The 16,289-nt window shown below is 35.8% G+C and overlaps 1 protein-coding gene across 1 annotated transcript; it reads right to left on the bottom strand.

Annotated features, from left to right (window-relative positions):
• Positions 1-11,939: 11,939 nt before the first annotated feature.
• Positions 11,940-12,887, bottom strand: LOC103733418 (olfactory receptor 5B3-like). Its single transcript, XM_008832221.2, has one exon. It carries the CDS (start codon positions 12,882-12,884, stop codon positions 11,940-11,942), a length of 945 nt encoding a protein of 314 aa, XP_008830443.1. The 5' UTR covers positions 12,885-12,887.
• Between the last annotated feature and the right edge of the window lie 3,402 nt (positions 12,888-16,289).

Genomic DNA, 16,289 nt, shown 5'->3' with positions numbered 1-16,289 from the left:
CTTGGGAGGACATTTTCAACAAAAATGATAAATATATCATTTCATTTGCACACTTAACTTTCACTATAAACACTGGCAAGCAGACTCATCATGTCTGTCTGTTTTGGGAAGTGTCACACCTAAATATCATTCACCTTATCTACCTTGCTTCCCCTCAGATTTGAATAAGGGATTTGGTCTCTTCAATTTACTTCTTCTCTTCTGAAAATATGAAAAAGTGAATTATTTTGCATTTCTCATAGGATTTTAAAAAGCACTATGATTTTCTACAGCTTATAGTCTTGTACCATAATATTATCATTTATCAGGGATGCTGTTAATTAAATATTAATATCCATGGTTTATAAAATGAAATACAGCATGGATCACAAAAATGTTGGTACTGAAAGAATCCATCTGCTCCTCAATATGTCCCAGCACCATTTTACCCAGGAAGAATTTGTAATAGATCTAAATAATGTATGTCATATTGGTAGTAGTAGTATGTTTTGTTATTACTATTACCATACTGGTTAAAGCAGATATAATACTTGTCTTCCATCCTGTCATGCTAATTACTAGTCACAATGCTCTGGTAAGTATAGCTATAAAAAGTGATACCTTTATCAGTAGAAACCTTTTAAAAGTATTGTATACAAAGAAAAATATCCCCTAAACTATCCATACAATCTGTATAACAGACATACAGGGCATAAGAAAGAAATCTGTGCACAAGAAAATAATGCCTCCCCCAGTAAGATCCCAATATTTTGAATCTGTAAAATCACGCTGCTAAAGATTTCTGTTGTGAGAAATTAATACTGAGATGGAGATTAATTCAGACAGATAAGTGGGCTCTAGATACAAGTACTTATTCATTGGAATATAAAGACAACAAAAACGACAGAATGGGTATCACAAATTGCCTCAGAAATATGTAGAACGAATGCAAAACTCAGAAGCAAAGTGTGTCTCGATTTTTAACATATTTTCAAAGATTAAATGAAGTTAAATGAATGCTGAATTAGAAAAAATATTATGCAGTGCTACTTAGAGAAGTATAAGACACCCCCCCAACTGTACCAACAGGAAAGAATTAGACACATAGAACCAGACACATAGGAAAAACAACATACTCTTGGAAGAATTTTGAGAAAGCTCACTAAGTAAACAACATTACTCATAGCAAACAACAACAAAATAATGGGAAGGTGAAGAATTTATCTTTCAGTTATTATTAAAAATGTTTAGCCAGGCATGGTGGCCCACGCCTTTAATCCCAGCACTTGGGAGGCAGAGGCAGGTGGACCTTTGTGAGTTTGAGGCCAACCTGGTCTACATAATGAGTTCCAGGACAGCTGGGGCTACAGGGAGACCCTGTCTCACAAAGACGAAAAAAATATTTAGTTTTCATCACAAGACAGAGATATAGAAAAAAATGAGGAACTATGTCTGACTTCAGTGGAAAAGATATAAGAGCATTTCTTCATTTAAGAACTCTCTGTTCAGGTCTCTAGATCATCTTTTTATTGGGTCATTAATTTTCTTATTTCTTTCTTTTCTGAGTTTTTTTGTGTATTCTGGATACTAATCTGTCAGATATGTATGTAGCTGGTGAAGATTTTCTCCCACTCAGTGGGTTTCTTCTTCACTTCCTTGGTTGTTTCTTTTGCTGTACAGAAACTTTGTGGTTAATGAGGTCCCATTTGCGTATTGTTGACTTTAGTGCCTGAGCAGCTAGTGTCCAATTTAGAAAGTCCTTTCCTACACCTATATCATGTAGGGTGCTGCACGTGTTTCTTTCTAGCAGTTTCTGAATTTCCAAGGTTTATATTGAAGCCTTTGCTCCATTTTGGGGTTGACTTCTGTGCAGGGTGAAAGATAAGGGTTAAGTTTTATTTTTCTGCAGGTGGAGATCCAGTTTTGCCAACAACATTTGTTGAAGATGCTTCCTTTCCTCCATTGTGTGTTCTTACCACCTTTGTTGAATATCAGGTGGCTAATATTATATGAACTCATGTTTGGGCCTTCTAATGTGTTCCATGGATCTATGTTTCTATTTTTATTCTCATGCCATGCAGTTTTTATGACTATAGCTCTCTAATATAATCTGAGACCCGGTATGGTGATCCCCCCACCTTTGCTCTTTTTGCCCAAGATTGTTTTGGATATCTGCGGTCTTTTGTGATTCCATATGAATTTTAGGATGATGTTTTTCAAGCTCTGTGAAGAATGTCGTATTTTGACTGGGATTGCATTGAGTCTATAAATTGATTTTGGTATGATGGTCATTTTCACACCATTGATTCTACCAATCCATGACTATGGTAGGTCTTTCCATTGCCTAATGTCTCCCTTTATCTCTTTCTGTAGAGTTTTGAAATTTTTATTGTAGAGATGTTTAATGGCTTGGTTAAATTTATTCATAAATATTTTTTGAAGGTATTGAAATGGGAGGGTTTCCTCAAGTGCTTTTTCTGACTCTTTGTTGTTGGTATATAGAAAAGATACTGATCTTTGTAAGTCGATTTTTTTAACTTGCCACTTTACTGAAAGTAATAATCAATTCTAACAATTTTCTAGTGGAATTTTTGGTATCTCCTATGTATAATATCATATCTGCAAATAGGCATAATTTGTCCTCTTCTTTTCCAATTGGTACTCCTTTAATTTCCTTCTCTTGTCTTATTGCTTTTGCAAGTGTTTCAAGCACTATATTGAAAAGGAGTGAAGATAGTGGACAGCCCTTTCTGGTTCCTGATATTAATGGGGATGCTTCCAGTTTCTCTCCATTTAGAATAATGTTGGCTATGGGTTTGATGAATATAGCTTTAATTATGTTGAGTTACGTTCTCTCCAGACCAATTCCTTCTAGGACTTTTAACATGAATGCATGTTGGATTTTGTCAATGGCTTTTTCTGCATCTATTGAGATGACCATGTGGTTTTAGTCTTTATGTCCATTTATATGTTTCATTACGTTTATTGACTTATGTATATTGAACCATCCCTGAATCTCTGGAATAAAGCTGATATGGTCATGGCAGATGACCTTTTTGATGTGTGCCTGTATGTGGTTTGCGAGTATTTTGTTGAGTATCTTTGTGTCTATGTTCATTAAGGATATGGGTCTATAATTTTCTTCTTTGGTTGTATCTTTACCTGGTTTTGGTATTAGAGCGATACTTGCTTTATAGAAAGAGTTTTCCCTCTGTTTATCTTTTTGAATAATTTAAGCAGTATTGGCTATAGATTTTCTTCGAATGTCCATTAGAATTCTGCCATGAATTCATCTGGACCTAGGCTTTTCTTAGTCAGCAGTTTTTGTTTTTAATTACTGTTTCAATTTCCTTCTTTGTTATGGGTCTTTTTAGGCTCCTGATCTCTTAGTTTAACTTTTGTGGTAACCATGATTTTAGAAATTCATCTTTTATTTTAGATTTTTCAAATTTAATGGAGTATAGATTTTGAAAGTATTTCCTTAATTTTTTTTTAGTCTCTATTGTGTTGTTTCCTCCTTCTCTCTGATTTTGTTGATTTGGATTTCCTCTTTCTTTCTTTTGGTTAACTGTGCTAAGGGTCTGTCTATCTTATTTAATGTTTTGAAGAACAAGCTCATAAATTAATTGATTTTTTCATATTGCTTTCTTTGTTTCTATTTCATTAATTTCTGTTCTGATTTTTATTATTTCTTCTCATCTACTAGGTTTGGGGTTCATTTGTTCTTGCATTTCCGGAGTCTTGAGTTGTACTGTCAACACGTTTACATGTGCTCTCTCTGATTTTTTAGTAGGCACTAAGAGCTATAAACTTCCCTCTTAGGACTGCTTTCAAATTGCTCCTGAGGTATCTTTGCATTGTGTTCTCATTTTCATTTTGTTCCAGGAATAATTTTATATCTTTCTTAATTTCTTCTTTGATCCATTCATCATTCAGGAGTGTGTTGTTTAATCTCCATGAGTTCATGTAGTTACTATTGCTTCTTTTGCTGTTGATTATAAGCTTTATCGCACAGTGGTCTGATAGAAGGCATGGAATTATTTCATTTATTTATTTGTTGAGATTTGTTTAGTGCACCAGAATGTGGTTAATTTTAGAATAACTTGCATGAGCTGCTGAGTAGAAAGTATATTCTTTGATTCTTTGGTGAACTATTCTGTATATGTCTGTTAGGCCCATTTAATGTCATTTAATTCAGATATCTCTCTGTTTATTCTGTATCCAGTTGATCTGTCTATTGAAGATAGTGGGGTATTAAGTCACCTACTATTACGAGTTGGGGTTGATCTCTGTTTTATAGTCCTGGAGTAATGATTTTATGAAATGGGTTGCCCCAGAGTTTGGTGCATATATGTTCATAATTGTCATATCTTCTTGGTCAATTACTCCTTTTATTAGAATGAAGTAACCCTCTTTATCTCTTCTGATGAATTTTTATTTAAAATCTATTCTTGTCAGACATTAAAATTGTGACACCTACTTGCTTCTTAGAGCCATTTTCTTGAAACATCTTTTTCAATCCTTTCACCCTAAGAGAGCGTCTATCCTGAAATTGAGATGAGTTTCTTGAAGACAACAAAAAGATCGATTTTCTTTCTTGATCCATTGCACCAACCTGTGTCTTTTGACAGGGGGATTGATGCTATTGATATTTAGTGTTATTATTGAAAAGTTTGTATTGGATACTGTCATTTTAATTTCTTTGTGTTTGTGGCCCTATTTTGTCTTTCCATGGTTATAACTTTCTTTGTTTTTCTGCTCTCTTTACAATAGCTCAGAAATGGAAATAAAACCTAAATGTCCCTCAACTAGTGAATGGTTAATGAAAATGTGGTACATCTACACAATGGAGTTCTACTCAGCAGTAAGAAAAGATAAAATTATTAGATTTGTAGGTAAATGGATGGAGCTAGAGAATGTTAAACTAAGTGAAATAACACAAATGCAGAAAAGCAAAGAGATGTATGTTTTTCCTCATTTGTGGATTGTAGCAACAATCCCTTATATACCAGGAACCAGAATGAGGGAAGGATAGCATGGAGGTAAAGGAAAAGAAAGACCCTAAAGGGGGATAATAGGGAACAGATGTTACAGGGTAGATGGGAAAAGTGGGAGTATTCAGCAGGGAGGAGAGGAAGAAGGGACATGCACAGGGCCATTGTGTGAGGGAAGGAAGGAGGGAGGGAGGAAGGGAGGGAGGGAGGTAAGTCAAGAGTGGCAGGATGGTGGGATTTAGGTGGTAATGGGAAGAGGGTGGGAATAATGGGGGTTTTGTGACTAGGGAGAGAAGAAGGAGGGAGGACAGATGGGAGAAAAAAGAGTAGAGATAATCAATCATTATCCAACTTCTCAAATCCAAGAATGAATCCTAGAACCTGAAGAAAAGGAGACATGATAAAAAGATTATCTTAGATAAGTTAATGTCGAATTTCTCAGTAGAAATCATGGAAATCATAAACAGTACGATGACACAGTTAGGGCCTCAAAAAGGAAGTGTCAAACTATGGTATACCCAAATAAGGAATCCTTCAATGATGGTGGATATCCAGTCATGATGACACAAACCTGAAACACCAATATGTGGGACTTGGAGGCAGGAGGATCAAGAGTTTCAAGGTAACCTCTAATAGATAAAGAGTCAGAGGAAATTATCTGAGATCTTATATTATATAGAACTCTTTATCATTGAAAATAAAATTGTGAACAATACTTTTTTGAAATATTTTATTTTTGATTTTTTAAAAATTTCATATATTTGTATATATCTGTGAATAAGAGTTCAAGTGCCCATGAGGCCATGAAAGGTCACTGGATCTCCTGAATTTGGAGTTACAAATGTCTGTGATCTGCCTGATGTGAATATTGGGGCAGAAATTTGGATCCTCTGCAAGAGCAACACATGTTATCACCTGCTAAGCCATATAAATATGATCTTTAAAAAAGAAAAATACACTTTTCACTTCTCTAAAAAAGAGATTTTACTCCTTTAAACTTTTTATTGAACTTTTTCTGTTTTTGCAAAATATAATTTGATGATATTCACATGCTATCCCTTTTCCACAGCTCCCCACACTGCTCAAATATTATCAATACTAACATACCACATGTACTCTGTGTTTCCTTTGATAAATACTGTAGTTCATGTATTTTACATGGAAATTTGAATAATTCTAATTAATTGTAACATTTTATGTAAGATATGAAAAAAATTCATATTTAATGTGTTACAAAGAATCATGAAATTGTTCTTAATTGATGCATGTTTTTCCCTTTAATAAAATTATTTGGGATTTTGTAATTATCTTCTTCATAAGGAGAATCCCAGGAAATCACTTTATCCAAAAGTCTTGAGTGAGAACTAAGAATGTTCAAAAAAGGTTTCATCAAAAGAGAAAATTCACATGATCTCTAATGCATAAAATATTGATCTAGGTCATATCATGCAGGATTCATTCTTGTAAAGAATGATTCAAATGTTCGACATTTTGGAACAACTAAATTCAAAGTTCAATTATTTTACCATTCCTTGTTTTTGCTGAAGAACTATAATGAAATGGTCACTTTTCAAATGCTAATGATCATGTTTGAATAGAGACACTTGCTGTTCTCCTTTCTGTTTAGATTCTAGTTCAGAGAGACAAATCAGAAGTAGGCAGGTATGTAGCCAGTAAGGGTGCATAAAGTGTATGAAGAATGATGTGGGAGTAGGCAATGATTTGGTCTCTGAGTGGACAGTAACTAGTATTTGAAGGTGTTGGAGAAAGGACTTTGTGACAGGGCCATGCTTCTGTAATGACCTGAATGGAGTGAGGACATTCCTCCCAGAGAAAAGCAACTGGAATGAGACATGGTTGATGTTGTGACAAAACAGCAAAGAAATCATTGAGGGTGTCATCAGAGAAAAGGCTAAAGAAGAGGCAAAGAAGAGTTTAATAGACTAATTTCAGAAGTGATCAGACAGCTCTTACAGTACAAAGTATTTCAAAGGTATATTGCTGCTCCTGGTTAATGGACAGTTTGAATATAGTAATACAATGATATGCTTTAAATATTTTGATTTCTTATATTCTATCCTTTGAAAAAGAAATTATGGACATATTTTATGACATGACTTAGTCAAATAGACTAAATATTGTCATATAAATATTAATTTATATGATATACTTATGCACCTCATTAAAATACCCATGAAAGTGTGGATGGGGGAAATTTCACAATGTCTACACCCTTAAATAAAGAGCTATAGGCAATCAATGGATACTGAGAGAGGGAGAATCATTTTCCAGGGAAAACTCCCTGATAAATTATCCAATCTCAAGTGGTGAGGCTTAATCACATATGCATATAAGCAACAGTAAAATGGACTCAGTAGATTGTATGAGTGTGTTTGAAAGGGGGGGAAGGAGGGATGGAACTGACATAAACACAGAACTCTTATGAAGTTCTTAAAAACAAAACTTAAAACCAAAACAAGGGGCTGGAGAAGAGATGGTCCAGCTGCTCTTGAAGAGGATCTAGATTCAATACCCAGCACCCACATGGAGGCTAAGAACTGTCTGTAACTCCATTCCAGAGGATCAGATGCCCTCTTTTGATCTCTTCAGGCATTGCATGACACAGGTGCACTTACATACATACAAGCAACATTCTCATACACATAAAATAAATTAAAAAGTAATGATATTTTTTAAAAATAAAACAAATATTGAAAGAACACATTTATTTAATAATGTATTACATTTCTTTAAATAGAAATCTTAGAATAACAATAAATTTCTTAAATTTTTAAAATTTATTTTCATTTTATGTGTGTGACTGCTATGCCTGCATGTATATATGTGCACCCATACCATGCAATGCACAAAGACGACAGAAGAGGGTGTTAGAGTACTTGGATCTAACCACTGAACCATCCCTTCCACCCCCAAAATAAAATTTTTTAAGTAGACAAAATTTTTGTTCAAAATTCCTAATCAAGTGCTGTGTTGATTACAAGTGCTATTTTATTATTTGGGGTTCTCAAATGAAACAGAATTGTATTAGTCAGGGTTCTCTAAAGAAACAGAACTGGTAGAATGAATATACATATACACACACACATATATATATATATATATATATATATAGAGAGAGAGAGAGAGAGAGAGAGAGATTTATCAGCTTAGCTCACAGGATAGAGTCCGAGTAGTCCAACAGTGGCTGCAGCACACTGGAGAGGCTGAGAATCTGTAGTCGCCCAGTCAACAAGGCTGGATGTCTCAGTAGTCCCAATCTGGTGCTGAAGGTCTGACAAATTCCAAAAGATCAGCTAGTCTTCAGTCTACAGCAGCAAGGTGAACTCACCAGCAAGAGAGAAGGCAAGCAGCAAGAAGCCCTGCGTTCTCCTCTGCCTTGGTCTTTTATAGCGGCTGCCATCATAAGGTAATGCCCACATTTAGGGTGTGTCTTCTGGCTTTAGATGATCCAATCAAGAAGATCTCTTTCATTTCAGTTAATCCCAGATCCAATCAAGTTGACACTCAGGATTAGCCGTCACAAGAATTAACAAGACATATACAAATATATAAAATGAATTTTATTATAGATGTGATTTGAGGATGGGAAATCCCTTGATGTCTTGTCTGCAACCTAGATAACAGGGAATGTTGGTGGTTCAGTATGAGTTCAAAGGCCTGAGAAAAGGAGAGGATGTGTCACTGATGTAAGCCTTGAAGGAATCAGGAGTAGTCAAGCTCAGATCAGTATCTCTGGTATTCAGAAATAAGATAATGTCCTAGTTAAATGAAAGAGAAGAAGGACAGAGATGGAAAGATGGAATAAAGGAGAGAGACAGAGACAGAGAATGCGAAATATTTCCTTTTGTTAATTTACTTCTATTCAGTTGAGGCCTCCGTGGATTCAATGATGGCCAACCAGATATATAAGGGCAGATCTCTACTATTTACTACATCAGTATTAAACTTTAGGAAACACCCTCACAGAAAAACAAAACAACAAAAAAACCCACACGATTTTGTCTGAGTGTCCATTAATACAGTTAAATCAACACTTAAAAATGAAATTTGCAGGAAAATGGATGGACCTAGAAACTATTATACTAAGTGAAGTGACACAGACTCAGAGAAACAAATGATGTATGTGGATCCTAGCACCAAATCCTTTTAAATTCTAGGTCCTTTTAATAAGACGATACTATATCGCTGTCCCTTTTGCATGAAATAACTGCTATCATCACAACTTTAGCTGAGCCCGATCACTAAACATCGTTATAATTGGACTTGTTGATGGTTGTGCTCATTGATTAAATGAGGTGCCAAGCAGGGTCATTGGATCCTCACCACATTATACAGCTACTCTTTCAAGCCAACTGTATGTAATTTGACCCTAATCACAAGTGGCCTCCTGGATTTGGGGAGGGCTAAAGTATACAATCTGGGGAAGGCTAGGAAGAGAAGGCATGACCCATGCTGGATAAAGGCTTTCCAGTGCGCATACCCTCAGGTTATCTCGGTAAGTAAGCTCAATAAATTTATTGGTTCCCCAGTAAAACTAATCAAACATTGGTTTGACGCTAGAACCCTGAAAGGGAATAAGCATTGCTTAGCATCCCCAGGAAAAGAAGTCTCACAACAGATGGAGAATTTGTTAGTGCTATTATGTCTCATAATTACTTTTTTTAAAAAGAAAATGAGAAAGTAAAAGATGTTAAAAGGATATGGGAATGGAGATATTTTCCAAAATAGAAAAAGTGAGAAAGCCTAAGCAAGTGATGAAGGTCTGTTTAGGTTTGTTATGATATGTAAAGGATGAGACAAAAACAATATACATGTAATCTTAAAATGTCATGGTCATAGTTTAGTCCACTAGTATAAAGAACAAAATATATATCTAGTCATGGTTTGTCTGAGAATGTTTGGTTTTTTACCCAAGTCTTATCTACATAGCACATGGTAATTAAAAGTACCAGACTGGTGGAACTTACCTTATTGGATGTTTAACAGCCATAGTTTGAGGCCTATACTAATATGATCAGAAAGACTTAAAGGACAGTTTTTGACCCTTGCCCTCCAAAGTCTCCTACGTTGCAGGGGACTATGGAACATCTCTCAAAATGTCCTGTAACTATAGTGAATCACCTGTCCTCTCATTCAGGGAGGCCATGGAGACCCCATGAGATGGATTTGAACCAGTGTCCAGTCTACAAAGAGGAGGATCAACTCAGAGGAAACATCTCATTCATGCTTCCAAGTGAAGCCAGATGTAGTCAAGCAGGACCTTTGACTTGTCTTCACATAGGTGGAACTGGTAAAAGAAAGGAGCCAGGAGCTCCTCCCAAGCCCATGTGACCACTGAGGAACAGATCCTCAAATGACCTTAAGTGTAAATATAAATTGATTTATTTGGGCCAACTGTATGGTCTTAAACACCCAAAATGAAAGTATAATCAAAGAGTAAATTCATCAGTATATTTCTTTAAGATTTTGAAGGATTACACTCCCCAGACATTATGCTTAAATCTATATAAAAACTTATTTAGACAATTATTTCTCATTGATGATTTTGTTCCTAACCAGAAAGTGCTACTCAGATGTAAGACTTCAAATCTTGGTCTGCAATATTGTAATGCCCACCTGTAGCTAAGGGAGACAACTAGCTATTGTTCTAAAATGATGGATAAATTTGTTTTCTCCTGCTATTTAGAGGCCTTTGAGAGAGAACTGACACTGACTCTAACCACTTCAACAGCTATCAAAATACCTGAAACCCAAATCCTGAATCCATCACTCTAGAGTCCAGCCTTGGAAGACAAAAGAAAAATGAGAAGGAAATAGGGGGATGATTTTGGAAGCCTTTGTTAAGAAATTCCAATGGACTCTCATATGAACATTTGAAAAGTGCCCTCTTCTGACTTTTTTCTAGTTCACTGTCTAGAACTTGTAATGCTAATTACTCTTCCCTTTACTTCTCCTTCACATCTCCTATTCACGATTCAAAGACTTTCTTTTCCTCCTTGAAATAAGAGTTAAGAAATGTGGGAATCTTTTAGATAGACCCACTGAAGGGGTACTCTAATTGCCTCATCCTTTGTCCCTGTTCAGCATGGGAGAAGCCAGAGTGGTCTGTGTCCCGAATTCCTACTGGCAATTTGGGTAACCTCTTCAGAGGATGGTGTGATAAGAATAGGAGGTGGGAATTCCCTAGGCAGTTAGGGTAAAAAGACCCCAAAGAAAACTTGCCAGTTTCTTGGCTAAAACTCACAGTGTCCTTGGGCCTCTTAGCAACATATTCCATTCCAATGGCCAAAAATGTTGAAACTATTTGGGAGCTTTTATCTAATCCTTAAAAAATTTTAGGGTTACCTCTTCAGAAGGGGGAATGTTAGAGTAGTCAAAAAACAAAATAAGTAAATCAAAGAAGAAGAAAGAGTTTATGAAGTTATCAGAAAAAAATGTGTTGGGGAGATATCGGAGGAGTTGGAGGGGAGGAAGTGGGCATGGATTTGATCAAAACACCTTATGAACACATGCATGAAATTCTCAATATATTATTTATTTAAAAAATATTCACAGTAGCCATATTACATATGACTCCTGAAAGGTTAGCATATCCCTGTGTGTCTGTCTTCATGGGAGGCCTGTCTGTATTCGTTCTTTCATGGATTTCTTTATACACTTATTTCATTTGCTTTTGCATGCTTATGTGAGAAACATACTGGTAAAAAGAAAAAAAATCAGGATTCTGAGTAAGGGTATTTGAATTGTGACCTCCATATATGTCAGGCATTCTAATTTAAGGGTGTGTGTCAGGACATCTCAGTTCCTGTTTTGGCAGACATCAGACATTAAAGCTATAAACAGAGAATCTTAGGAATTTCAGGGTGAATATCTAAACATAACTCACTTCATGGAAAGATCTGAGAGGAATGAATTGTGAATCCCAAAATGTTAAAATTTAAAATCCTAAATATTATTTTTCCTCCAAAAAGTGAATGTATTCTTGAACTTTAATAGTGCATTCTTGACCTCTTTGTTCCTCAGGCTGTAGACCAGAGGGTTTAGCATAGGGATGACCATGGTGTAGAACACAGACGCGATTTTGTCTGTGTCCATGGAGTGACTGGAACTGGGCTGTAGATACATGAAGATGACAGTTCCATAGAAAATGGAGACTACAGTGAAGTGGGAGACGCAGGTGGATATGGCCTTCCGATGTCCTGCAACAGAGTGCATTCTTAGGATGCTAACAAAGATGAATATGTAAGATATCCAGATGACTGTAATAGCAAAAAAGATATTGAAGCTCACTACATAAACAAGAACCAGCTCATTAACATGTCTATCAGAGCAAGAGAGAACCATGACTGCTGGAATATCACAAAAAAAGTGATGGACCACATTGGACTTACAGAAGGAGAGACTAAAGGCATCTGCAGTGTAGATGGAGGCATTCAGGAAACCAAGGACATAGCAACCTACGATGAGACATACACACATGCTTGCAGTCATGGTTGTAGAATAGTAAAGAGGTTTATACACTGCTGTATAGCGATCATAGGCCATTGAAGCCAACAGATAATTTTCCACACTGGCAAAGGCAGTGAAACAGAACATCTGAGCAGCACAGTCATTGTAGGACATGATGTTGTCTCCTATTAGGAGTCCAGTCATAACTGTGGGAGTGATGGCTGAAGAGTAACAGAAATCCACCAGAGACAGGTTACCTAAGAAAAAGTACATGGGAGTGTGGAGCCGAGAGTCCAAGAGAATCAGCAGGATCATCCCCAGGTTCCCAACCAGGGTGATGGTGTAGATGAGGAAGAAGGTGATAAAGAGGGGAACCTGCAGGCCTGGGTCATCAGTGAGTCCCAGCAGGATGAACTGTGTCACTTCTGTCCTATTCTCCATCAGTAATATCAGAAATCAATAAATTTTCTTTAGCCATTAGAACTGAAGGAACAAAACCGTAAAAGAAATTGAGCCGAAGAATGATACATGTATTACGTAATATGTATTCCATCACTGAGCTATGACATGTGTGTTGAGGTTGTTCATTGAAAGACTGGGCCTCATAAGCAACTTGATTGTTTTAATGATATAGTTACTTGTATGAACTAAAAGATCCTAATGGGTAATGTATATAATTTAAATTTTTTATATATTTGTAAATTAAGATGTTGATAATTTAATGAAAATTTATGTGTTTTGATGAATCCTTTGTCACGTAACTTTTCCTGAGCTCTGTAGAAGATGACACTCCCATCCTGTTTACTTTCCTTAGGATTTTGTGGATTTTTTTGGAAGTGACTACTGTCTCCTCTCAACAACACATGAATTTCATTGGCAGCTACATTTATGTAAATTATACAGCACAAGAGATTGAATAACTTACTCATGACACTAAAGTATTAATTGTCATTATCTGTTTTGTATCCAGTCCAAACTTTAAACCATCCCAAGTGTCTACTAATTCTGAATTTAAAATGAATTTAAATCAAATCAACTCATCTGAATTTGTGATCTGTCATTGTAAATACATTTCATGAAACAGCATTTATGTTTTCATGGCTAACTGATAGTGATTTATTTGGTAGTAATTCATGTTTTCAGCATACATTTTCTTTTCATTATAGATAAACAAACAAAAATCCAGGAGAAGAAAATGATCCTTCTTATAATGGCAAAAGTGTACTTAATGAATTTAAAAGACATCGTAGACAAGCCTGGGCTACAAAGCTATTAGCTGCACTATGACCTTACACTATCTCATACCTAGTCTCACCAGCACCTTCATCTTTACATGTTGAAAATGGTGTAGCTAAATCATTTTGAATTGATTGAGGTGTGTAGCTCTTGGGCAGAGTATTTTGGTGGGGTTGGAGTTGTGGGAGTAAGTTCACCTTGAGCACACAATACTGAATGAGTGAATCTTAAGAGATTTAGCAACGGGGCTGGAGAGATGACTCAGCAGTTAAGAACACTGGCTGCTCTTCCAGAGGACCCAGGTTTGATTTTCAGCATCCACATGGCAACTAACAGCTATCTGTAACTACAGTCCAGGGGAACCCGAGCCCTCTTCTGTCCTCCATGGGCATTGCACAACACAAGTGCCCTTGCATACATTCAGGAAACACACTTATACACATAAAATAACCATAATAAATAAAATATATTTTTAAAAGAGAGAATTAGTAGAAATAGGATTTAAATTACTGGAAAAGACCCATGTCTATAAAAGCATTCATTTACCAGGTAGGTTTCCTGGTTCTAATCTCACTCCCCTGAACATCATTTTTCTACCTGCTGAACAAAGACAGAAAGAAACGTGCTTTGAGGTATTATTGTGAGAACTCAGTAAGTAACATGTGACAGCATCAAGCTGGCTTTGAGCACAGCCCGATGACTACTGGTCCTCATAGTACTGTTAGGCTTGGTCCAGGGACTTTATACTGGTGAGGGTGAATGCTGACATGGGGGGTGTGGTCTCCATGCCAGTGTCAAGCCCTGAAACTCCCCTCTCCATGTTTTCTTTTCTCCCACACAAGGATCTTCTATAGTTTCTATGCTCTCTGGGGTTTCTTTGTCCTTACTTGAAGAATAGCATTGCCTCTCCTACAATTCCATACAGATTATCGGTTCTTTTCTCTCTGTATATTTTTTATTAAAAATTTTGTGCATTTTATATAATATATCTTAATCATATTTAGACCTCCTATCCTATCTGTGCTCACCCATCAGAATTAATGCATTTTTCATGTATGTTAAGAGCTTCCTAGATGTTCCTTGATGTGAGTTCATCCACTGGAACCTGGTCAGTCTATCCAGACTCACTCCCTTAAAGAAGATCAACTATCCGTCACCCAGCTCAGTCAAACAGACTATTGTTTTTTTTTTTAACATTTTCTTTTTTGAAGTTCATATTGTATTTTAGGGAAAAATAGTGCTTTCTTAAAATTTATTCTTTGTCTTATTACTGTTGTAAAATAGACTAATCACAGGTCAATATTAAAGATCCCTTTCTATGAGATGTCATTAACTTATAGATTTGTTTATTCCCAAATGTCTTTAAAATTTTTATTTGTATCTGTTCCTGCAACAATAATGTTTAAATTTCATCTTTATCCTGAAAACTTTGATAGGATGTCCTCCCCCAAATAACTAATATTGCCTTCTACCTTTTTCATCAGTCGCAACTTAAATTACAAGCCTGCCCTTGCAGATATTATGGTTGCCAAATTTAACATGCGTGATCACTTCTAGATATGGGATTTCTAAGTTCCACTGCCAAGAGATATATACACTGTGTGTATATGTGTGTGTGTGCATGTGTGTGTGTGCATGTGTGTGTGTGCATGTGTGTGTGTGCATGTGTGTACATGTGTGTATTTGTAAGGCAGGTAGTATTATTCTTACATGGTCAGCAAGGAAACTGAAGATTTGAGAAGTTATACAGGAAGTGTAAGAAAGATTCTAGATTTTCTAAGCCACTTAACAAGAGTAAACATGAGATTACAATAGGTTTGAAATTCAGTTCGTGCCTTATTAATTTGTAATTCATTATGACCCCTTTTCAGTTTAGCAAAGTTTCATTTCCCTTTCTTGGTTTCATTTGTGTTTTAACACACTAAAATGCAAATATATATTGAACAACATAAAATTGCTAATCACCAAAACACCATTTGCAACATACTCATCTACATTTTGGGGAGGGGATAAGAAGAACAGTTTATATGTCAATAAAGTCTCCAAGATAGACTTTATTGACAGTAGTCTCACCACAGTTTTTAAAGATACTTTGCAAACATCTCATTTTGTTTTCATATTAGAAATAGACAGCACATGCTGTTGTATGAATTTTACTTCTCACTCAACTGCATATAGAACACAAAGGCTTAACATCCTGATAGACTCAAATGAACACACAAGACAGAATTGTAGTGCTGATGTCATAAAGTTGGCTACAGAATATTGCACAAATTCTAATATTGGAGTGTTCTCTCTCAGTAACAAAAGGTTCAACTTCTCTAATACAAGGAAAAGTGGGGGAAAGAACATAAGTGTGGATACAGTTTTAAACCAATATGAGGTTTCAGAATTCTTTGCCCTTGCAGAATTACCTCTTCCTTATTGGTGAAATCAGCTTGATACTACTTCTCTCATCAAACTTGTGTATCATTTCTGTAAATAACAAGGGAGAAAATATCAAGTCATCTTATAAAGAGGCTATAATTCAAACATTGTTCAATCAGCAGTGAAAATGTTCCATATGCATTATATACACATATATACATTATTTTGCACAATTAATATATG

Source organism: Nannospalax galili, unplaced genomic scaffold (assembly GCF_000622305.1).
Source record: "Nannospalax galili isolate Female #2095 unplaced genomic scaffold, S.galili_v1.0 scaffold936, whole genome shotgun sequence".
NCBI lineage: Eukaryota > Metazoa > Chordata > Mammalia > Rodentia > Spalacidae > Nannospalax > Nannospalax galili.
This window is presented reverse-complemented; position numbering and strand designations above follow the sequence as displayed.